This window comes from Anarhichas minor, unplaced genomic scaffold (assembly GCF_050575085.1).
Source record: "Anarhichas minor isolate MPS153535 unplaced genomic scaffold, ASM5057508v1 ptg000081l, whole genome shotgun sequence".
NCBI classification, from domain to species: domain Eukaryota; kingdom Metazoa; phylum Chordata; class Actinopteri; order Perciformes; family Anarhichadidae; genus Anarhichas; species Anarhichas minor.
This window is the reverse complement of record NW_027466527.1, coordinates 341,639-365,308: the sequence shown is the minus strand read 5'-3', so window position 1 is coordinate 365,308 and position 23,670 is coordinate 341,639. Positions and strand designations below refer to the sequence as shown.

Genomic DNA, 23,670 nt, shown 5'->3' with positions numbered 1-23,670 from the left:
CACATGTCTTGCCTTCTTTTGGGGACCAGTGACGTACACGGAAGCGCCAGCACCAAAGGCAACATTCCTCTGCAGGACCAGCACCTCGCCCTGGCCATCCTGCTGGAGCTGGCTGTGCAGAGGGGCACTCTCAGGTAAACCCTCGATACCTCATGACATCCTGCTGCAGATAAAAACGTCTCCTCTCCGCTCACTGTGTGTGTGTGTGTGTGTGTGTGTCGTGTCCAGTCAGCTGCTGTCTGCCGTCCTGCTGCTGCTGCGTCTGTGGGAAAGCGGCACCAGAGAGATGGACAACGAGCGCTCCACCCAGGGAACCAGCGCCCCTCTGCTGCCCCTCCTGCAGCGCTTCCACAACATCCACAGCAGCAAGGAGGAGCCCATTCCTGAGGAGGAGGCTGAGGTGAGGCTGCTCTTCTAGTTTGACACCAGATGAATATGAGAGATGGAACAAACTGAAGATATGACGATGAGCTCGTTGTGTTTCTTGTGAACGCTCTTCTTAAAGCTAACGAGCACTTCTTTGGTCGATTGCTGTGGTTTCCAGATCCTCACGGCCCAGATGAGTCCCAACGAGAGCTTCCTGCGCTACCTGACCTTACCTCAGGACAACGAGCTGGCCATTGACCTCCGGCAGACGGCCGTGGTGATCATGGCTCACCTGGACCGCTTGGCTTCTCCCTGCAGCCCCCCCCACTGCAACTCCCCCACATCGCACAAGGTGACGACTCTTTATCGCCTGGAGACGAGTGGTTGTCTTATTGTCGGAGGTCCATGATGATGATCCCAACCTTAACTAATGATGTGTCCGTTTTATTGTCTTTGTGTTGCAGGGAACCCTGCAGGAGGTGATAGCCTGGGGCCTGTTGGGCTGGAAGCTCTACGCCAATGTTAACGGGCCCATCCATTGTAAAGGCCTGTCGAGCCTCGGAGTCGCTCAGATCGTCTGCTCAGAGAAGGGCTTCCTCATCCTGTCCAGCAGCGGTGCTGTTTACACCCAGAACTACAAGAGCACAACCCTGGTCAGTTCTGTCACGCAGGTGGTTTCTGTTTATTAATGTACCTTCATCTAACGAAGCGGCTGTATTCAGAACATCCCAAAAGCTGCTGCTTTCACCTCCGTGTCCGCTGCAGATTGAGTGTCTGTGTCGTGTTGTTTTAGGCTCCGATGCTGATCCACGGTCTGAGCTCCAGAAAGGTGGTGAAGCTCGCGGCTCATCCCGACGGGCAGCACTACTTGGCCCTGTCGTCCAATGGGGAGGTGTTCTCGTGGGGCTGCGGTGACGGAGGACGCCTTGGACACGGAGACACCACGTAAGCAAATAAGAGAGGAAGTCAGCTGATGTTTGACTTCCACAAGAGTCTCCTCACACACCTACTTAAGTCCACACTTTTACACCTTCTTCCAATATGAAATATGAAGCGATATGACAGCTCTCCAGACTTCTGCATTTGTGTCTTTCACAAAAGCTGCAGATGGTTTTAGAATTTAGTAGAATTAAATTATTGATCAAACAGATTCAAGGCCCAACGATACGATGCTGAAGTCACAATACGATAATATTGTGATTTTAAACATTTTGCGAGATCAAATATTGTGAATTTTGTGAATTATTGTGAAGGCATCATAATGTAACTCAATGGAACCTCAGTACAGCTCTTCTTTGTACTTTCTAACAGCTGTTAATGTCAACACGTTATTTGCGTTATCAGAGAAGTGAGCAGATAATTATACATTATATTTTAGGCCACAATCTAAGACATTGTGTTATAAACATTATGCTGTAACACCTAAAACGACCTCCACAGTTTTCAATTCCTGCAAGAATGAAAACATCAACACTAGGAAACACCTAAAACAAAGCTGACATGAATCATTACTTTTAGTTTTATTCGAGTATCCTCGTAGTGTTTTAATCTCCATGTTCACTTTATTTTTAGGTATCTGGAAGAGCCCACGATGATCGCAGCCTTCAATGGGAAACAGACAGGAAAGCATGTGGTGCACATTGCCTGTGGGAGCACTTACAGCGCCGCCATCACCGCCGACGGGGAGCTCTACACGTGGGGCAGAGGGAACTACGGGCGGCTGGGTCACGGTGAGCTCCGTCTGCATCGACCTCACTGGAGGACACGGCCTCCGCTCGGATAAACACAATCTCTTGTCTTGTTTTCACCACTGAGAGAAAGCGTTGTCACTCCCGCTGTGCTTCTAGGCTCCAGCGAGGACCAGACGACACCCATGCTGGTGACGGCGCTGAAGGGACTGAAGGTGATGGACGTGGCGTGTGGAAGTGGTGATGCTCAGACGCTTTCTGTGACAGAGAACGGTGAGAACAAGAGAGCTTTAGGCCCAAATCTCAATCTCCACACTTAGACGTTGAGGGGCGTTCACGTAAAATCCGTAAGAGATTAAGTTCTGTCCTGATGTCAAAATCATTGAGGTTTTGAGTCTCTCGCAGACCTTTTGAGCCCTTGATGAAAACTTTCTGTAAGTCCGCATTTCGGCAGACTTTGCCTCCGAGAATTACCCACAATTCATAGCAACGTGACTATAAAGTTTACCAGTGGAAACCAGAGACGTAAAGAAACAAAAAGTTAAACAAGAGGACGGCACACGTGAGGAATGAAAGCACACACCTGGTTTATTCATCAAACGTTTGACAATGACCTCTTACATCTTGTGAGGAACCTGGAAAAGACGTAAAAAATATCAAATGTATACAATATACATAACAACAATGGTACCATTTACCAGCTGACATCAGTTAGTTCAAAGGGATTGGACCTCACTGTTGTGGTTCTCCGTCTCTCTGTGTGTGTGTGTCCTCAGGTCAGGTTTGGTCCTGGGGGGACGGGGACTACGGTAAACTGGGCCGAGGAGGCAGCGATGGCTGCAAGACACCCAAGCTGGTGGAGAAGCTGCAGGACCTGGACATCGTGAAGGTGTGCTGCGGCAGCCAGTTCTCCGTGGCCCTCACCAAAGACGGGCAGGTGTACACCTGGGGCAAGGGAGACAATCAGCGCCTCGGTCACGGCACCGACGAGCATGTTCGATACCCGAAGCTGCTCGACAGTCTAGAGGGTGAGTTGGCTGTTCTAAACAATAACTTATGGTAATAAAGGTTAGTTAATAGGTAATAAGGCCCTTATGCGTCCTTATAAGATGCTTATTACCATTATTGTGTGTCAAAAGGACGAAGTGTTAATAATAGCATCTTTCTGCATAATAAAGGATTAATCATCGTTAAGGCATTGTTCTCCCTTTTATAAAGCTCATAAGGCTTTTATTTTTAAGTTATATTTTATAATCTAACAATAAATGTGTTTATGGTGCTGCTATTAACACATCACATACTTATGTTAATAAACATGTTATAAGGACCTTATTACCTGTTGACTAACACTTAATACAAGGACCTTAGCATGAATCTTTCAGAATAAGACTGATGTGTGTCTGTTGTGTTTGCGAGCAGGAAAGAAAGTGGTGGACGTGGCGGTGGGCTCGACTCACTGCCTCGCCCTCACGGACGACGGGGAGGTGCACAGCTGGGGAAGCAACGACAAGCTGCAGCACTTTGACACGCTGTTCTCCAACAAGAAGCAGCCCAAGGCTCTGCCCGGACTCAACGCCAAGCACATCGTGGGGATCTCCTGTGGCCCCGGACAGGTGATGCATTACTTTATTATTTTAGTTTTTATATTCTTTTAATGATGGAACCTGAAACAGAAGAACAGAAGATGGAAAAACAGGATTTCTAGACTAGAATAAATATGAAGACGTGTGTGTGCGACGTGTGTATATTCCTTGTTTTCTTGAACTCGAAACATGTTAACGCTTCCGTGTTTTGTGGTGATTGTCAGAGCTTCGCCTGGTCCTCGTGCTCCGAGTGGTCCGTCGGGCAGCGCGTTCCCTTCGTAGTGGACGTCTGCCCGGTGACCTTTGAGCAGCTGGACCTGCTGCTGCGACAGGTCAGCGAGGGGATGGACGGCAGCTCAGACTGGCCCCCCCCACAGGAGAAGGAGTGCATGGTGGTCGCCACGCTCAACCTGCTCCGGCTCCAGGTGGACCTCTCTTTTAAGCTTCGTTCATACATCGTAGTGTGAGCCTCCGTACAGAGCATTAGACTAACTGCACTGCTGGTCATAATCTGCACATATACATATCTCTAAATCCTCCTCCTCCTCCTTCTCCTCAGCTCCATGCAGCCATCAGTAACCAGGTGGATCCAGAGGAGCTGGGTCTGGGTCTGGGCAGCGTGCTGCTGAACAACCTCAAACAGACGGTGGTGGTTCTAGCGAGCAACGCCGGCGTGCTCAACTCTGTGCAAGCGGCCGCCCAAGCCGTCCTCCAAAGCGGCTGGTCGGTGCTGCTGCCCACCGCCGAGGAGCGGGCGAGGGCGTTGTCCTCCCTCCTGCCTAACGCTGGTGAGTGCTCATCGTCCACTAACACCGGTTTACACACACACTCAACAGTCCATTAACTCTGGTAGGAGGTGAATGAGCGGTTGGGACTGGAGAGGCTGAGGGTTTTATCTTTGTTGTTTTTCTGCCAGCGTCTGGGAATGAGATGAGTGTGAGTCCTGGCCGTCGCTTCATGATCGACCTGCTGGTCAGCAGCTTGATGGCTGACGGAGGGTTGGAATCCGCTCTGAATGCAGCGATCACCGCAGAGATACAGGTCGGTGTGTTTGATGCATCGCTCCACTGTCGCACAATGTATTTGAAGTGAACCTCCATTGGTTAGCCGATAGCGGTGCTGCTAACGTTACTAGCTCTCCTCCTGTTGGTTTAAACACTGATTGGTTGTTTACAATAGACATTAATGGCTAAAACCTTCTGCAGCCACGTCCCTGAACTCCTCTCACTGAATACTGGTGTTTCTTTTAACACGACAGGATATTGAAGCCAAGAAGGAGGCTCAGAAGGAGAAGGAGGTCGACGAGCAGGAGGCCAACGCGTCCACCATGCAGCGGTGTCGCGCCATGCTGGACAAAGACCTCATCAACACAGGCATCTACGAGTCAGCGGGGAAGCAAAGCCTGCCTCTGGTGCAGCTTGTGCAGCAGCTGTTGAGGTACTCGCTCTTTGTCCGAGTCGAGGTGTCTGCTAGCAGATTAAGACGCGTCCCACACTGAGTCGGTTCATAATGCTGGAGGATAGTAGCTGCAGGGAGAGGACTGTGTATTAAAATACAGACGGAGCAGGTCTTCCTATAGAGTTGAGAGAGAGCAGTAAAGCTTTGTTTGTACTCATGCTTAGCAGCGTAGCCTCAACAGATGGAGCTCTGAGCACGAACAAACATGTTTATCCTCAACATGATGTTTGTTGCAATATTCTCTGAAACTCCAGAACGTGAAGAATCAAAAAGACAACGAGTGAAACCGACTAAACTCCATAAACTAACCTCCACTACAGAGAGGAGGGATTATAATCATCTATAAACTCATATCTCATATTCATGAACTACTTCATCACCTTCATACAAACCCTGTAGAGAAACAAGTCAAGTATTAAATGTGTTAGTTTATATTCAACCTTAGTTTCCTATTTGATTTGACTGATAAATATTTACTCACATGTAGATTTTAACACTTCCTGTTTCTAAAGCTATAAAACTAATTGAATTTAAAACCTTCAGACGTGTAAATAGTGTGTTAATCAGTGAATATTTATGACAGCCGCGTCTGAAGAGCTCTGATCGATTCAGAGATGCACGATGAGGCGCCGCGGCCGTTTGTGGAGCCTCGGTGCGCAACGTGATTACGTCATCTTCAGCTTCACTATGACGAGAATAAACTAAAGTTAATAACTGAACCTTTAAACAAACACTACAGAGACGGCTAAAAGCAAACCAAGCCTGCAACCATAGTGATCATTCTACCTCCTCTCTGGCTCTGTCGTTACATACTTGCTTTTACTAATCTGCTACTTTTGTAATGTATTGATGTATTTCATTGTTTTGCATAGTATTATGTTGTACTATAGTGTTGATACATTGTAATAACCTGGGACTACAGACGAGAATTGTGTCTCTTGTGAACTCTGGCACATTTCCATTGAATGGAAACTGAAATGTTGATTAACACGGACTGTCCCTGGTAAGTAACAATAAAAACCTTCTAATCTCTGCAGGAACATCGCCTCCCAGACCATCGCGAGGCTGAAGGATGTCGCTCGGCGTATCTCCAACTATCTAGAGGCTGAGCACGTCAGCAAGGAGCGCTCTGCGTCTCTGGACCTGCTGCTGCGCTTTCAGAGGCTGCTGGTCAGCAAGCTGTACCTCGGGGTCAACGGCACGGAGAACGTCAACGGATACAGTGAGTCCACGCAGTCATCCCGATGAGAGGAGATACAAGTCATGAGATCAGAAAATCATACGACTCACGGATCAGATCAGCACAAGAGAACAAACTTAACTTATTTTATTGATCACTGATGATCCATATTAGCAGACACAGATCATCTTTGTTGTTTGATTACAGCAGCTGGTCTACAAGGATCCACAAGATTATTATTTTTGTCATCGTCCCAAAAATCATTTCAACGCTCTGAAGTCTGTAAACCATCAAAAATACAAAATGTTATACTTTTACTTTGTTTTAGTAATTTAAGTTTTTTCTTCATAAAAACACACAATTCAAGATTACAGATGACATGTGAACACATCATGATAACGTTATAATGTACCTTCAGCCAGTACTCATGTTCACTGAGCAGAGCCTGAAGGCATCATAGTGTAACTGAAGTGAACTCGTTGGTTAGCCGTTAGCGGTGCTGCTAACGCTACTAGCTCTCCTCCTGTTGGTTAGCCGTTAGCGGTGCTGCTAACGCTACTAGCTCTCCTCCTGTTGGTTAGCCGTTAGCGGTGCTGCTAACGTTACTAGCTCTCCTCCTGTTGGTTAGTCGTTAGCGGTGCTGCTAACGCTACTAGCTCTCCTCCTGTTGGTTAGCCGTTAGCGGTGCTGCTAACGCTACTAGCTCTCCTCCTGTTGGTTAGTCGTTAGCGGTGCTGCTAACGCTACTAGCTCTCCTCCTGTTGGTTAGCCGTTAGCGGTGCTGCTAACGTTACTAGCTCTCCTCCTGTTGGTTAGTCGTTAGCGGTGCTGCTAACGTTACTAGCTCTCCTCCTGTTGGTTAGTCGTTAGCGGTGCTGCTAACGCTACTAGCTCTCCTCCTGTTGGTTAGCCGTTAGCGGTGCTGCTAACGTTACTAGCTCTCCTCCTGTTGGTTAGCTGTTAGCTGGGGGGGGGTCAGTACGGATCATGGATTGAGAACGAGCTCTATGTGGGATCTGATCTGTTGTCTTTGCAGATCCGGAGCTCCTGGGTGTTGGTTCCCTGTTAAAGAAGTACATCGCCCTGCTGTGCACTCACATCGGAGACATCCTCCCAGTGGCGACGAGTATCGCCTCCACCGGCCGCCGCCACTTTGCTGAAGTCTCTCGTGTTATTGAAGGAGATCTAACTGGTAATCCCTCTTCTGCTGAGACTTTATGTGCAGCGTGAACTGCTTGTTTTTTTCAAGCAAACTGGTGAAACGGTTCTGGATGTTTCTGCTCTGACAGGAGTGCTGCTGCCTGAGTTGGTGGTGTCCATCGTCCTCCTCCTCACCATCGATGCCGGTTTGATGCAGGAGACCGGGTCCATCCCTCTCCTGGCCGGACTCCTGGAGCACCTGGACCGGTTCAACCACCTGGCCCCGGGACATGAGAGGGACGATAATGAGGATCTGGCTTGGCCCGGCATCATGGGTATAATACACTGACTCAGTTAGACTGATTCTGTTTTTTGCTCTCACTCCGAGAAAGACACTTTTCCTACTCATCTGTTTTACATGCAGCCGTTCATATTCAGATATTCATGTCTCAACGTCACGAAGGACTTGAATATCAACAGGTTTTTTGGATATGCATACATGTCTCATCAGCATCATGAAGTTGTTGTATGTTAAACATGCACAGCAGCATGTAAACGGGAATATTAGTGGAACGTTCATTTATTGTTTTTTAGGAATGAGCACAAAAAGACGAAATGTTTTCTGAAAGTAAATGAAGTCGATGTCACTGACGTGAAATAATTAAAATCCTGAATTCCCTGAACTTGTTGTGAAGATCTTTGTAGAATGTAACTAGCTCTTCTTCTGCTGTGGCAGGATGCTTCTTCACAGGACAATGTTCCAAGAACAACGAGGAGGTTTCCCTTATTCGCAAGGCCGACCTGGAGAACCACAACAAAGACGGCGGATTCTGGACCGTCATCGACGGAAAGGTGTACGACATCAAGGACTTCCAGGCTCAGTCCCAGTCGCTGGCAGGAAACAGCATCCTCGGTGAGGTCGAACAACAATCGTAGAGAAGATTTGAGACACATCTTTGTCCTTGTTGTAACAACGTCTCTCCTCTTACAGCCCAGTTTGCAGGAGAGGACCCGGTGGTCGCTCTGGAAGCCGCTCTGCAGTTTGAGGACACCAGGGAGTCGATGCAGGCCTTCTGCGTGGGCCAGTACATGGAGGTACCGACTGTCCCGACACACTGGGTCCTTCTCATTTTCATGATTTAAGGCGACGAGCATGAAACAAACGAGACGTCATCGCCTCGGGCCGACATTTTAGAGACGTCCGTTAAACGTGACGTGTGTCACAGCTGATCATCGTTTAGTCATAACTCTGTGTTTGTGATCTCTGTCAGAGGAACATAACGCTGTTCATGACAAATATATATTTACTTGTAATTCAATTTAAAACTTGACATCATGTGACGAGAACGATCGGATGTCACACATTCTTTTATTTAACAAACACACACACATATTATCGGCTTTATATATTTTATTGTGTGAAGCACTACAAATGTTTGTATGAAAAGTACAATATAACAAAGAATGACATATATGATATGATATTCACACAAACACAGTCCTGTCTTTCTAAATGACAGCATGAAATACAGTTAATATGAGCTGAATGTTCTGATTGATGTTTTCACTTGTAAACATGATGTCAGGATTATAATAATATAAAACATTAGTATCAGCTGAACAGAGTCTGACGAGGAGCGACACAAACTGAGGACAGAAAGTTTGATCGTCTTAAATAAATACTTTGTGAAAACAAAAAGGATGTGTAACATTAGAGTCCAGCCGTGTGTCACTCCTCTTTATACGCCTGGAAACACAGAATCTCAATGGAAACACTGTTTCCTCGCTCATAGCTCCCCGGCCCCTTGAAGGAATCGAGGACGCACAAAATGGTGAATTGAGAACGACCCAGTGTTTCTAACATGACTTTTAATTCTTCATAAGTGGTTCCGGTGTCTGACGTTGTGGTGTTTTTACCATAAACAGCCGAACCAGGAGACGGTCACCACTCCGGACCTGAGCAGCCTCTCGTCCCCGCTCATCGACACGGAGAGGAACTTGGGGCTGCTGCTGGGTCTCCACGCCTCCTACCTCGCCAAGAGCACCCCGCTGTCCCCCATGGAGATCGAATGTGCCAGTGGGTTCAAGGATTTTAAAGCAACTTGGTTTGAAATAAACTCTTTCAATTTCAATTTTAAACAGCGTTTATTTTTACTTTTGCCCAGAATGGCTCCAGTCGTCTATTTTCTCTGGCGGCCTGCAGACTAGTCAGATCCACTACAACTACAACGAAGAGAAGGACGAAGACCACTGCAGCTCTCTGGGTAGCACCACCCCGGACAAGGCCAAACTCTACTCCCGGAGAATAACCCTCAGCGACCACGCACAGCCTTTCCTGCAGGCTATTGCTGACAACAACACTCAGGACCACACTGTGAAGGTACAGACAACAACAGCGTTTACGTGCACAAAATATTACGTTTCTAGCAGAATTCCTACTCGACTGTTTGCATGGTTAATAAAGATGAATATTCCAGTTTACGTGCAGCAGTGCACACTTCCATTAGCATCAAACGCTCCCTTTACAAACCTGCTGTAAGTATTTCAAATGTTCCCTCATTCTGCAGCTGCGGGCACGTTGCTCCCGTTTTGTAAAACTGTTCTTCCAAGATTTTCTTTTTACCTCAATGCACGACGTCACAAACTGCAGTAGAACGCTCTGAGACTCGTAGAGTGAATGAGCTGGAGACATGAACAATATCAACACGTCACACATGTTTTACTCTCAACGTGATCCAAGAACTCATTCAGAATATACAAACGCAATATGATGTTTACATGAAGCATGTCAAATTCAGAATATTGTCATAGGTGTATGAATAATAGTGGGATATTACTGTGCATGTGAACATCGTCTTTGACTCGAGATCAAACAGAACAGACCCCCAGCAGCCATGGAGCTGAAGGTTCTATTCACTCACTTGATCTTCTTGTTTTTGTCGTAGGACTTCCTGTGCCAAATCGAGCGCTGCTGTAAGCAGTACCATCTCATCACGCCCATCACCTTCCCCCCCGAACACCCTGTGGAGGAAGTCGGCCGCCTGCTGCTCTGCTGCCTGCTCAAACATCAGGACCTCGGTGACCTATACTTCTGGCTCACTTTGCTTTTTACATGTGTTTTTATTTATTTATTAATTGTTACCAGTTGAAGCACTGAGAGGCAGGAGTTTGTTCCTGAGGTTTTGTCAGATGATCTTCACGTTTGTTGTTGTAATACACATTTCTGCCTCTAGAGGGAGAAGTGCACCACCACCTCATGTTTTAAATAAGACTAAAAGCATTCATGTTTTCTTTTCAGGTAAGTTTTAATTTACATAACCTTCAGGCTGAGAAAGTAAAACTGGAAGGAAATGTGAATGCTTTTAGTTCTATTTAAAACACGAGGACGTACGAAATGATTTATTGAAAGGACCTTAAAATAAAGGATCCTTTTCACCTGTTGAGTCATGAACACAGGAGAGAGAACACCTTCAATCAGACTTATTAAATGGATCACCTGAATACTTTCTTTCTCACTTGTCTCTCAGTGCCTCCGTCATCAGACGAAGCATTGAAATCTTTCCTTTCTTCACCTCCTCATCCTCCAACTCTTTTAATATTCTCTGATCTGAATTGATTTACCCTTCTCTCTCTCTTCCTGTCACAGGCCACATTGCCCTCTCACTTGTCAGTCAGTGTGCCTTAGGTGTGGACCAAGGGAAGCAGAGGTCCCTCCCTAAATCTGTGATTGACGTGTGCCGCATGGTCTACCAGGCCAAGTGTTCTTTAATCAAGGTAGGATTCCTGCTTATAGCTTGTGTACCATGACGAGGGACTGTTGAGCGGAGAATGTGTTTTAGAGACGTTAGAACTTCTTGTGTTGCTGCTCAAGAAAGACTATTTGTTTACATACAAGAATAATAAAGACGTGGATTATTTTCTTAATGAATTATCTTTTTTTCTCTCAATAAAATCAAAAAGAACCGATAAGGAACTGATCCGATGAGCAGAATCAAGAAGAGTTCTAGTATCGATAACCCGTCCCTGATAATAAAAGACTCTGAGACTAATGTCATGCAGGTGTAACTTGAGACACGGAGGAGAAAACAAAGAGTAAACGTGAGCGTTTAATGACGTGTTTTCTTCAGACTCATCAGGAACAAGGTCGCTCCTACAAGGAGGTGTGTGCCCCCGTCATCGAGCGTCTGCGCTTCCTGTTCAACGAGCTGCGTCCGGCGGTGAGCAACGACCTCTCCATCGTGTCCAAACTGAAGCTGCTGAGCTCTCAGCCCCGCTGGAGGAGGATCACCCAGAAACTCATCCGGGACCGCAGGAAAAAAAGAGGTGGGTCATTTAAAATCACATGAACTACAGCACACGTGATGGGGATTCGCTCTGCTTCACTTTGAATGTTGTTGTTGTTTTAGTGCCTAAGAAGTCCGAGTCTGCTGACATAGAAGAGCCAAAGCTGGAGAATGAAGGGACCAATGGGGAGGCGCTTAATGTCCACATCAGCCCCACGCCTGCTGACAGGAAGTCACCCACCAGCAAGACATCCAAGGTGCTTTAAAGAAGCTTCATTATTGGAACGTTTCACAGGATGTAAAAAAAAATACATGCGTTCATTTTTAGTTTTATGATCTTAAATCAGCTTCTTCTCAAAGGTCTGTCGGACAGTTAAATATAATCTCCAGTCCTTAAAGGGATGCAGATTGGTATTGATTTGCATTTAGTTTAAGAATAACTAACGAGATAACTGTCTCTCACATGTGAAGATCTTTTATCACAGGCAGAGGTATGTTGGCAGTCACAATGTCTTCGGTCCAGTCTGACATTCCTGTGTTGTTGTTTCTGTTTCTTTCCAGCAGGACAAATGGCATCCGCTTCTCAACACGGTGGCCAGAGTCCAGAAATACCGCTGGCTGAAGCACAGCGTTCACGGGGTCTTCTCTCAGTCCAGCCTCATGGTCACCATCGTGGAGTTCGCTCTGAAGGAGGAGCCGCTGGATGTGGAGAAGATGAGGAAGTGTCTCCTCAAACAGGTGAGCGTCACTGACTTCTTAAGGAGTCAACGTGGTAAAGTAGAAGACGAAATGAAGGGGACCGCCAGATGTCATTTACTGACTTCCTCTTTCACTCTGATGAGTCACCAGAGGGTCGTCACACCAGGACAGAGACATTGAGCCACATTAAATTGGTGAAATTGAGATTAAGCTTTGTTTATACCGCAGACGGCATGCGACCTCTGAGCACCAACAAAGACCTTTATCCTCAATGTTGTTTTCATTATTCTCTGATTTGGCTGATAAATATTTACTCAAATTTTTTTTTTGAAGACTTCCTGTTTCTAAAGCTAATAAAAACTAATTGTTCTTCTTTGTAAAAAGTGTTTTAATCAGTGAATCAGTTTGTGACAGTATGAACTACACTTTGGTCTACTTGATCCTAAACGTCTGTGTGCGCTTCCTTTGGAGCTTTTATGAACTTAACTTCAGCACAATAAACACATACACTGTGTAGGTTCATCCCCTAAAAGACCTGAAGACGTGTGCATGATGAACTCTACGTGAAAAAACATGTGGACTCTGTTTGACTGCAGCTGGAGAGAGCCGAGGTGAGACTGGAGGGAATCGACACCATGCTGAAGTTGGCCTCTAAAAGCTTCCTGCTGCCGTCCGTGCAGTACGCGATGCTCTGTGGCTGGCAGAGGGTCGTACCAGAAGGAACCAACATCGGGTGAGTCAGCCGCTCGGGATCTATGGGCAAGAAAGAAGAACGAGTTCCTTCAATCCTGTCAAGTGAATTCATATCTTAGCAACTTATTTTGAAAGGGTTCGAATGTCCTCGGTGTCAAAAACCTGCCATGAAATTAAATGTTATTATTTCACCAACATCAGTCCTGATCATAACTACCAAACATTCATTAATTTTCAGAATGTGAAGATAAATCAAGTAAATGGATAAATCTGGTGGAGATAGTAACAGGTACAGTTGAGAGGTCAGGACTCTAGATGTGAAGTCTGATGTAATGAATCCTGTACTGTGATCAAACGTTTTTGAACGCTTTAATTTGACTTTCATGTCCTTCAGGGTCTGAACGTCTGTATCTCGGCTCCACAGTTTATTGTAGCACCTGAGGTTCAACTTCCAACAACACACACACACTCTTGCCAAAATGTATGCCATATACATTTACACAACCAAAACATTAAAAAGTAAAACATGTCCCAGTGAGGCGCAGGTGTTGGTGTCTTAAAATATCATAATTGATGCTGTCAGTTCATGTGATTTTGTGTGACTGCTGAAGCTAAATGTGAGTGTCTGTTGTAGCCTCCGTGTTGTGGTCTCATGGTGGTGTTTTCAGAGACCTGCTGTCTGTTGTAGTCTCCGTGTTGTGGTCTCATGGTGGTGTTTTCAGAGACCTGCTGTCTGTTGTAGTCTCCGTGTTGTGGTCTCATGGTGGTGTTTTAAGAGACCTGCTGTCTGTTGTAGCCTCCGTGTTGTGGTCTCATGGTGGTGTTTTCAGAGACCTGCCGTCTGTTGTAGTCTCGGTGTTGTGGTCTCATGGTGGTGTTTTCAGAGACCTGCTGTCTGTTGTAGTCTCCGTGTTGTGGTCTCATGGTGGTGTTTTTAGAGACCTGCTGTCTGTGGTAGTCTCGGTGTTGTGGTCTCATGGTGGTGTTTTCAGAGACCTGCTGTCTGTTGTAGTCTCCGTGTTGTGGTCTCATGGTGGTGTTTTCAGAGACCTGCTGTCTGTTGTAGCCTCCGTGTTGTGGTCTCATGGTGGTGTTTTTAGAGACCTGCTGTCTGTTGTAGTCTCGGTGTTGGTGTTTTCAGAGACCTGCTGTCTGTTGTAGCCTCCGTGTTGTGGTCTCATGGTGGTGTTTTCAGAGACCTGCTGTCTGTTGTAGTCTCCGTGTTGTGGTCTCATGGTGGTGTTTTCAGAGACCTGCTGTCTGTTGTAGTCTCCGTGTTGTGGTCTCATGGTGGTGTTTTTAGAGACCTGCTGTCTGTTGTAGTCTCGGTGTTGTGGTCTCATGGTGGTGTTTTCAGAGACCTGCTGTCTGTTGTAGTCTCCGTGTTGTGGTCTCATGGTGGTGTTTTCAGAGACCTGCTGTCTGTTGTAGTCTCCGTGTTGTGGTCTCATGGTGGTGTTTTTAGAGACCTGCTGTCTGTTGTAGTCTCGGTGTTGGTGTTTTCAGAGACCTGCTGTCTGTTGTAGCCTCCGTGTTGTGGTCTCATGGTGGTGTTTTTAGAGACCTGCTGTCTGTTGTAGCCTCCGTGTTGTGGTCTCATGGTGGTGTTTTTAGAGACCTGCTGTCTGTTGTAGCCTCCGTGTTGTGGTCTCATGGTGGTGTTTTTAGAGACCTGCTGTCTGTTGTAGTCTCCGTGTTGTGGTCTCATGGTGGTGTTTTCAGAGACCTGCTGTCTGTTGTAGCCTCCGTGTTGTGGTCTCATGGTGGTGTTTTCAGAGACCTGCTGTCTGTTGTAGTCTCCGTGTTGTGGTCTCATGGTGGTGTTTTCAGAGACCTGCTGTCTGTTGTAGTCTCCGTGTTGTGGTCTCATGGTGGTGTTTTTAGAGACCTGCTGTCTGTTGTAGTCTCCGTGTTGTGGTCTCATGGTGGTGTTTTTAGAGACCTGCTGTCTGTTGTAGTCTCCGTGTTGTGGTCTCATGGTGGTGTTTTTAGAGACCTGCTGTCTGTTGTAGCCTCCGTGTTGTGGTCTCATGGTGGTGTTTTCAGAGACCTGCTGTCTGTTGTAGTCTCCGTGTTGTGGTCTCATGGTGGTGTTTTCAGAGACCTGCTGTCTGTTGTAGTCTCCGTGTTGTGGTCTCATGGTGGTGTTTTCAGAGACCTGCTGTCTGTTGTAGTCTCTGTGTTGTGGTCTCATGGTGGTGTTTTTAGAGACCTGCTGTCTGTTGTAGCCTCCGTGTTGTGGTCTCATGGTGGTGTTTTCAGAGACCTGCTGTCTGTTGTAGTCTCTGTGTTGTGGTCTCATGGTGGTGTTTTTAGAGACCTGCTGTCTGTTGTAGTCTCCGTGTTGTGGTCTCATGGTGGTGTTTTCAGAGACCTGCTGTCTGTTGTAGTCTCGGTGTTGTGGTCTCATGGTGGTGTTTTTAGAGACCTGCTGTCTGTTGTAGCCTCCGTGTTGTGGTCTCATGGTGGTGTTTTTAGAGACCTGCTGTCTGTTGTAGTCTCTGTGTTGTGGTCTCATGGTGGTGTTTTTAGAGACCTGCTGTCTGTTGTAGTCTCCGTGTTGTGGTCTCATGGTGGTGTTTTCAGAGACCTGCTGTCTGTTGTAGTCTCGGTGTTGTGGTCTCATGGTGGTGTTTTTAGAGACCTGCTGTCTGTTGTAGCCTCCGTGTTGTGGTCTCATGGTGGTGTTTTTAGAGACCTGCTGTCTGTTGTAGCCTCCGTGTTGTGGTCTCATGGTGGTGTTTTTAGAGACCTGCTGTCTGTTGTAGTCTCTGTGTTGTGGTCTCATGGTGGTGTTTTCAGAGACCTGCTGTCTGTTGTAGTCTCTGTGTTGTGGTCTCATGGTGGTGTTTTTAGAGACCTGCTGTCTGTTGTAGTCTCCGTGTTGTGGTCTCATGGTGGTGTTTTTAGAGACCTGCTGTCTGTTGTAGCCTCCGTGTTGTGGTCTCATGGTGGTGTTTTTAGAGACCTGCTGTCTGTTGTAGCCTCCGTGTTGTGGTCTCATGGTGGTGTTTTTAGAGACCTGCTGTCTGTTGTAGCCTCCGTGTTGTGGTCTCATGGTGGTGTTTTTCAGAGAGCCGCTGTCTGACTGCCTGAAGGACGTGGATCTGATCCCCCCCTTCAACCGCATGCTGTTGGAGGTGACCTTCGGCAAGTTGTACTCCTGGGCCATCCAGAACGTCCGCAACATCCTGCTGGAGGCCGGCGTCCGCTTCAAAGAGCTCGGTGAGTGGTGTGTAGTTGCGTGTCTGCTCCCTGTACAATACACTTATTCCTCCACACGGACTAACTCGGTGTTTGTACGCAGGCGTGCAGCCGGTTCCATTGCAGACCATCACCAATGAGAACCCAGCAGGACCGAGTCTTGGCACCATTCCTCAAGCCCGCTTCCTTCTGGCCATGGTCCACATGCTGTCCCTGAAACACGGGTCCAACAGCCTCAGCCTCCTACTCAACTCGGGCCTGTTGGCCCTCACACAGAGTATCCTCCGGCTCATAGGTGAGTACCGTCCAGTACATACAGGCGACCCGGACGAGTGCATAACAGTCACAGTTCGGATCAGCACAAAAGAAAAAAGATCCTCGATCGTGTTTTTTGCCGTCGATCGCTGATGATCCATATTAACAGATACAGATCCTTTAATGTGTGATTACAGCAGCTGGTCTACAGGATCACCACCGTCCCTAAAATCACTTCAACGCTCTGAAGTCAAGAAACTATCAAAATACTACATTTTACACTTTTACTTTGTTATACTAACTTATAGAGTTTTTTAAACATTATCAGAGACTAGAAACACGTTTTACTGAATATTGGAGTAATAACCATCGTCAGTAGAACTTTATTTACACTCTGATGGTTAACGATAATCTGTGAGGGGGCTCAGTACGGCTCACGGATCCATTACAGTCCTCTACGTCTGCACTCGTTTATGGACGGAGGTGTTTGTGTCTCCTGTCGTCGTGTCTCCAGGGCCCAGCACAGACAGCAGTGAGGAGGACCTGAGTTTATGTGCACACGGAGGCTCCGCTACAGTACTGGAGGAGTCCAGAAAGGAAGCGGCCCCGACCCCCCTACCCGCCTCGGGCCCCGAGCTGGCTTCCATGATGAAGATAGGCACCCGGGTCATGAGGGGGGTCGACTGGAAGTGGGGCGATCAGGTACGTGGATCCATTCGACAGTCACGTTGGTACCACGTAAAGCAGAGGAGGAAAAATGTTTAGCATGTGACCCTCGTGCATGTTCTGTCCAGGACGGTCCGGCACCGGGTCTCGGCCGGGTCATCGGGGAGCTGGGAGAGGATGGTTGGATCAGGGTCCAGTGGGATACCAGCAGCACCAACTCCTACAGGATGGGCAAAGAGGGCAAATATGACCTGAAGCTGGCGGAGCCGCCACCGGCAGCCCAGCCCCCGACCGAGGACTCTGACACGGAGGATGACACAGGTCGGTTCACAACACTGGCTCAGTACCAACCGGCAGCGTTAGTATCCTAAACTAAAGGAGCGGTGAAGAGCTAACCTGAAACAGTGTCGCCTGGTGAATGAATGAACGAATAATGAACGTAACTTAACTTCAGTTTTTCAGCTGCAACATATCGGAGTGTAACGGTGTGTATTTGTATGGAACCGTTCGGTTATCTTCCGTTGCGCTTCGTGACCCAAACGTCTGTTCGAGTCCACTTCTCTCACACGTGGAACAGAAAATCTGGAGCGAGAGTTTTACCCGGAACGTTCTGTCGGCGCACCAGGTTCTGTCAGCTGTAGCAGAGCTGCTGTTTACCAGTTGGGTTAACCCGGTTCTCCAGGTTGGATGAAGCTCAATGGAGCATGAAACTGAAGTCGGGTTTATCTGTGAGCACGTTTCTAATATTTAAACTACTTTCATTTTCATTCTAGAATTTGTCGATTAGCAGAATGAAACCATAACCTCCTGGACGGCGAGTCCTCCTCCACAGCGTTCACATTACATCACAGTGTATGATGTCACATTCTTATTACCAGTGTGCCGGTATTTGAGTGCCTCAACTGTTAAAGTCTGAATTATGGCCAATGGTCTGTTGACTGTTAATCATTTCATCATCAGTCACCGTCGCTCCTCTAATAATATAATCACTGCTGAAGAAAGAGCCGACATGAAGCTCCGTTAACTCTCATGAAGCTAAAGCACAGAAAGTGAACGTTGAGCTTAAACCGCGTTGTTTCTCACATGAAGTCTGGTTTTATAGAATTAAATGACAAGAACATTGTTTAAATATTGTAGCAGATCAAAAGCCTTTCAACCATAGAGCTGTTCGGGTCTGATGAAAAGAGATTTCATCATTATGGTCCTTTGTTCTCCAGCCGTGTGTTCTGTGTGTGTCTGTAGCTACATCTTACCGGGCCCTAACAAACAAACTGTAACAAAGCACTCTGAAGACTGACTAAGATATAACAAAAGTCCTGTGTTCATCCTAGAAGGTGAGCTGATGGAGAAGAGCAGCCACCCGACAGCGATGATGCTGACCAGCACAGTGAACCTGCTGAAGACGTTGTCTCTAACAGCTGGGATCTATGCAGAGGTGCTGCAGACCGACGCCACCCGGACCCTCTGTGGACTCCTGAGGACGCTGGTGGAGAGCGGAGCCAACGACAAGTCAGGTAGCTGAACCGCCACGGTGGTACAGAGTCTCTTCTTCTAGTTTTTAGATGATTACTTTGTTCTAAATCTGACTTGTCCTCGTTGCTGTCAGGCTGTCACTCCCACAGGCTGGTCTCTCGGGAGCAGCACAGGAGCTGGTCCACGCTGGGCTTCATACGCAGCATCGCTCTCATGCCCCAGATGTGCAGCACGCTCAGCACCTCCGCGTGGATCGGCCTGCTCATCCGGATCGTAGAGGGACACCAGTCCTTCAACGCCGTCACTCTGCAGAGACAGGTGGGACGGTTACCGCGTCGTGAAACTCAAATCAACGACACGGTTTAATGTTAACCATCAGAGAGTAAATCCAGGCTCTGCTCACTGAACATGAGTACTGGCTGAAGGTACATCATGATGCCTTCAGGCTCTGCTCACTGAACATGAGTACTGGCTGAAGGTACATTATAATGTTATCATGATGTGTTCTCACGTGTCGTCTGTAAAATGTAGTTTTGGTGATAAACTTGAATAAATCCAGTAGTTTGAAGGAGATGTTTTCACGTTAATATAAAACAGATATTAGAGATGAATTATGAGCTGTTTAACTTCTAACATGAGCTATAAACACATTATTATACAGCATTAATAATAATAATAATAATAATAAAGAGATTAGTTTTAATATTTTATTTCCTTGTAAATTACTAAAACAAAGTCAAAGTGTAACGTTTAGTAGATGTGATGGTTTACAGACTTCAGGGCGGTTGAAGTGACAAAAACAATAAATTATTTTTAGAAAAAACCGTGATCGTGGATCTAAAAGGAAACAACTTAGTGCGGTTTAGGGCGAGATGGTCATTTGGGTTAAAATAACCAACGGATGAGCTGTAACTACATTACACAAGTCACGTGACTTGTTTCACACGAGGAGCGATCACCGTTTGTTGGACTTTTATACTTCCTCATTCATGATTTCGTGGATAACTTACAAAATGATTCTGTGAAATGTCTACGAACTACGCTGCGTTAGTATTTTTCGTTGGTTTAGCTACGGATGCTGGATGAGGAACATTCTCAGTGAACTGATTGAGTTTTGTTGTCTGAGGATTATTTATAAAAAACTTGTTTTTTTTCCAGATCCTGGCGCTTCGTCTCCTTCAGGCCGTCCTGCCCTCGTGGGACAAGACGGAGCGCTCTCAGGACATGAAGTTCCTGGTGGAGAAGTTGTTCAACTTCCTGGGAATCCTCCTCAGCACCTGCTCCTCAGACCTGCCGCTACTCAGAGGTACAGTCACCAATCATACTCTGGTCTCTCCTTTAAAAACATCATGCTTTTTTAACATGTGTTGTTAAGCTGCTGCTTCCTCTGCACAGAGGGTTCCCTGCGAAGGAGGAAGTCCCGCCCCCAGGCGTCTCTCACAGCCACTCACAGCAGCACGCTGGCGGAGGAGATCGTTTCTGTGCTGCGTACTCTGCACGCTCTCAACCAATGGAACGGCATGATCAACAATTACATCAACACTCAGCTCAGCTCCATCGGAGACGTGATGGCAGGCTGCCAGTCTGAAGCAGTGAGCGTTATCTATTATCTAAGCTTTTTAGGTTCAGTTAGTGTGTGTGTGACCATGTTAGTCGTCGATGTGACTACTGTCGCTTTAACTCACATTAGTGCTTTTATTCTGGCCTTCTTGATAAAACGTCTCCTCTCTCTCTCTGTGTGTCTCTCTCTCTGTCTCTCTCTGTCTCTCCCCCTCCCCCTCTCTCTGTCTCTGTCTCTGTCTCTCTCTCCCCCTCCCCCTCTCTCTCTCTGTGTCTCTGTCTCTCTATCCCCCCCCCCCTCTCTCTCTCAGTGCTTCCTGGAGGAGTATTTCCCTGACTCTGACGCTCCTCGAGTGGGCAGTCTGATGGCGGTGATGGCGGTCATTGGAGGAATCGATGGGCGCCTCAGACTCGGAGGCCAAGTCGTCCACGAGGAATACGGAGAGGGAACCGTCACTCGCATCACCCCGAAAGGACGAATCACCGTCCAGTTTCACGAGATGAGGACCAGCAGGGTTTGCTTGCTCGGCCATCTCAAACCGGTACGGAAGTGTTTGGATGCTCACATCTGTACGTCAGACCAATGAAATACTGATTGTCTTCTTCTGTGGTGGTGGTTTCCCGTAGCTGCCCGCCGTGTCCTTCAGCGTGCAGAACCTTCCCTTCTCTGAGCCCATGCTGGTGGTCTGGGCTCAGCTGGTCAGTCTGGCTGGAAGCAAACTTGAGAAACAACGCATGAAGAAGTCCGTCAGTCGAGGGCTCACAGGTAAAGAGAACCACGAGAGGCTCATGAATATCATATCAAATAGAAAACAAGTGAGTATTTAGACTAATGTCTGTCAAAGTGCCCTGACGATAACAACCTTCTTTCTAAGATGAATGATTCTTCTTTACAAATAACCACGACGTGAGAAGCTTTCGGTCTGCGCAGGATGTTTGGTTTCGTGCTCCAGTAGATTTAATCAAACCTCTCGTGTCTCCAGCCGACCAGGTGGACGTCCACCTGCTGCGCTGCCAGCAGCTGAGGCTGTACATTCTGAAGGCAGGACGGGCTCTGCTCTCTCACCAGGACAAACTCAGACAGATCCTCTCACAAGCAGCCGTTCTGGACATCGGACCCAACCCCAGCGGTAAGACAGTGAAGGGTCAGGAGAGTCTTTGCTGCTTACTCCAGTTTTCTATGTGGCGGTCTCAGGATGGACAACATGTAGTTATTGTGGCCTTTTGGTTCAGTTCTGAAGATGAGCTGTGTTTGCACAGTTAGCACAAACTCTTTTGATGCAGCCTAGCGGCTCCTGTGTGTCCATTCCTTCATTATCAGAACTTTATTCTGCTGTTATCTTTGTCGGTTCTGTTTGGGTCCTTCTCATGACCCCTCTGTGTTGTTTGTTTTGCAGAGGACCCGGTGGTGTCCTCTCCTGATGTGGGAGACCTGTCCCCTGAGGGTCCTCTGCCTCCACTGATCCTGCTGCAGCAGCTGCTGTCTGCTGCCACCCAGCCCTCACCCATCAAAGCCATCTTTGACAAGCAGGAGATGGAGGTGAGTCCATGGGCCTCGCTCTGTGTCAGCGTTGTGTTATTGCATACGTTAGGCTGCGTCCACACCTTTCAAAACCTTTCAGTTTTAAAACACATTTCTTTTGCTACGTTTAGTCCGAGCGTCCTCACGACTAGAGACACTAAAACAGATGTTTCAAAATGCTGCTGACGGCGTGTTAGTTTATAAACTCTGGGGTTGTGTCGTAGTGACGATGACGAAAACACCAATGCTCACTTCCTGTCTCATCAGTCATGACGTGTCCTTCTCTGATTGGTCACGCAGACAGAAGAAAACAAACATCCGCCTCCGATCGACTAGCAGGTTAATTCAACATGGATAACTGAACCTTGTTGTCTTTACTAGCAGCTGTTCAGTTAAATTCTGCATTTATTTAATTCTACTCCTGCCAACATGCGGAGGAAGCAGCTGTTATTGGAGCGATGAGCGAGCGGCGTGTCCAGCTGCGTTATCAGACCTATGGAGCGACGTCTGAAGTCACGGTTTGAGGCTTTCAGGAAGACGACGGACACAAAACAGAGGACTTTCCTTTTCTTATTAATGCTTATTTTGTTCTGCTCAACTATTGTAAAGTTCACACAAACTGTAAAGGAACAAAAGCATAAAAGCTCTCCAGTACGACAGACTTCAGCCTCCAGCAGAGCTACGAGTGAGAGAACAGACGAAACGCCTTGATGTGGGTGAAGCCTCGGAGAGCTGGTGTGTTGGCGTTGGCCTCAGCGTGACCTGTGTGGTGTCGGTGTTTCTGTAGGCTGCAGCTCTGGCAGTGTGTCAGTACCTCGCTGTGGAATCCGCCCACCCGTCCTCGCCGCTGTTTGAGGAGAGCAGCTCCAGCGAGGCCACCACGCCCGTCACTGTACAACACGTCCGACCCCCCAAACAGAAGAAGCAGAAGACCTCCCCCGTGCCTCCCTTACCCATCGTCCTCCAGCTCATGGACATGGGGTTCCCGCGGAAAAACGTCGAGTTTGCCTTGAAGTCGCTGTCTGGAACGACGGGCAGCGCCTCTGGTGTCCCAGGTAAGAGTTCACTGTGACACAGTCCTGAATTTCCCCTCTAGCTAAAACTCACAATGTGATTTTCATACCTGAGACGTACATAATTGAGTGTCTCGGTCAGGTGTGGAGGCTCTGGTGGGCTGGCTGCTGGACCATCCAGACATTCAGGTCACCGAGGTGTCGGACGCCGACACCGTGTCCGATGAATACTCTGATGAGGAGGTGCTGGAGGAGCTGGAGGAGGCCGAGCCCACGTTCCCCGTGGTACATTTCTGTCCTCTTTTTTTTTTTTTTTTTATTCCCTCCACAACAACAACAACAACAATAATAATAATAAGGGAGTCACTGGTCTGTCAGATGGTCCTGATGACATGATTAATAAGAGCGTTGTGTGTCATCAGCCTCCAGGTGCGGTGGTGACTGAGAGCCAGACATTCAAGAAGAGATCGGATTTCCAAAGCAACGACGACTACGCTGTGTACGTGAGAGAGAACATCCAGGTAAGAGACGCAGCCTTTTCCTTTGATGAAGGAAAGAAGGTAGTCTGTTCCACAACATCAATATCATTTACTGTGATGTGACCGATCCCCGACTGCTCTGCAGGTGGGCATGATGGTGAAGTGCTGCAGAACGTACGAGGAAGTGTTCGACGGAGATGTCGGGAAAGTGATCAAGCTGGACCGGGACGGGCTTCACGACTTAAATGTGCAGTGTGACTGGCAGCAGAAAGGAGGAACCTACTGGGTCCGCTACATCCACATCGAGCTGCTCGGTGAGCGCACACGGTTCTGATGATGGCGAGGAGAGCGAGTGGCGGTTGTTGTTCTCTTCACCGTTTCACATGTTTTGGGTCTTTTCTTTGACTT

At 47.5% G+C, this 23,670-nt stretch overlaps 1 protein-coding gene across 7 annotated transcripts in view; it reads left to right on the top strand.

The window, feature by feature from the left end:
- The window catches only part of herc2 (HECT and RLD domain containing E3 ubiquitin protein ligase 2), a 62,199-nt gene that overhangs the window by 12,821 nt on the left and 25,708 nt on the right, over positions 1 to 23,670 (top strand). For 2 of the 7 annotated variants that reach the window (XR_012949548.1, XM_076081545.1), the window contains exons 8-49: positions 30 to 134; positions 229 to 400; positions 506 to 718; positions 831 to 1,019; positions 1,160 to 1,311; positions 1,939 to 2,096; positions 2,214 to 2,327; positions 2,831 to 3,082; positions 3,474 to 3,667; positions 3,862 to 4,062; positions 4,197 to 4,425; positions 4,554 to 4,678; positions 4,896 to 5,074; positions 6,133 to 6,317; positions 7,312 to 7,467; positions 7,565 to 7,750; positions 8,152 to 8,328; positions 8,407 to 8,510; positions 9,342 to 9,492; positions 9,581 to 9,795; positions 10,361 to 10,493; positions 11,062 to 11,189; positions 11,543 to 11,738; positions 11,822 to 11,955; positions 12,260 to 12,436; positions 12,994 to 13,130; positions 16,164 to 16,315; positions 16,398 to 16,589; positions 17,064 to 17,251; positions 17,344 to 17,536; positions 18,547 to 18,729; positions 18,822 to 19,006; positions 19,847 to 19,994; positions 20,084 to 20,280; positions 20,560 to 20,790; positions 20,876 to 21,014; positions 21,232 to 21,378; positions 21,646 to 21,788; positions 22,558 to 22,825; positions 22,926 to 23,068; positions 23,206 to 23,304; positions 23,408 to 23,576. Coding sequence is in view for 6 of the 7 variants with exons in the window: in XM_076081545.1 (XP_075937660.1) it covers positions 30 to 134; positions 229 to 400; positions 506 to 718; positions 831 to 1,019; positions 1,160 to 1,311; positions 1,939 to 2,096; positions 2,214 to 2,327; positions 2,831 to 3,082; positions 3,474 to 3,667; positions 3,862 to 4,062; positions 4,197 to 4,425; positions 4,554 to 4,678; positions 4,896 to 5,074; positions 6,133 to 6,317; positions 7,312 to 7,467; positions 7,565 to 7,750; positions 8,152 to 8,328; positions 8,407 to 8,510; positions 9,342 to 9,492; positions 9,581 to 9,795; positions 10,361 to 10,493; positions 11,062 to 11,189; positions 11,543 to 11,738; positions 11,822 to 11,955; positions 12,260 to 12,436; positions 12,994 to 13,130; positions 16,164 to 16,315; positions 16,398 to 16,589; positions 17,064 to 17,251; positions 17,344 to 17,536; positions 18,547 to 18,729; positions 18,822 to 19,006; positions 19,847 to 19,994; positions 20,084 to 20,280; positions 20,560 to 20,790; positions 20,876 to 21,014; positions 21,232 to 21,378; positions 21,646 to 21,788; positions 22,558 to 22,825; positions 22,926 to 23,068; positions 23,206 to 23,304; positions 23,408 to 23,576 (7,139 nt within the window). In the remaining variant the exon portion in view is untranslated. The remainder of the gene's footprint in view (positions 1 to 29; positions 135 to 228; positions 401 to 505; positions 719 to 830; positions 1,020 to 1,159; positions 1,312 to 1,938; positions 2,097 to 2,213; positions 2,328 to 2,830; positions 3,083 to 3,473; positions 3,668 to 3,861; positions 4,063 to 4,196; positions 4,426 to 4,553; positions 4,679 to 4,895; positions 5,075 to 6,132; positions 6,318 to 7,311; positions 7,468 to 7,564; positions 7,751 to 8,151; positions 8,329 to 8,406; positions 8,511 to 9,341; positions 9,493 to 9,580; positions 9,796 to 10,360; positions 10,494 to 11,061; positions 11,190 to 11,542; positions 11,739 to 11,821; positions 11,956 to 12,259; positions 12,437 to 12,993; positions 13,131 to 16,163; positions 16,316 to 16,397; positions 16,590 to 17,063; positions 17,252 to 17,343; positions 17,537 to 18,546; positions 18,730 to 18,821; positions 19,007 to 19,846; positions 19,995 to 20,083; positions 20,281 to 20,559; positions 20,791 to 20,875; positions 21,015 to 21,231; positions 21,379 to 21,645; positions 21,789 to 22,557; positions 22,826 to 22,925; positions 23,069 to 23,205; positions 23,305 to 23,407; positions 23,577 to 23,670) is intronic. The other 5 variants (XM_076081550.1, XM_076081549.1, XM_076081548.1 and 2 more) reach the window with 5 other exon arrangements.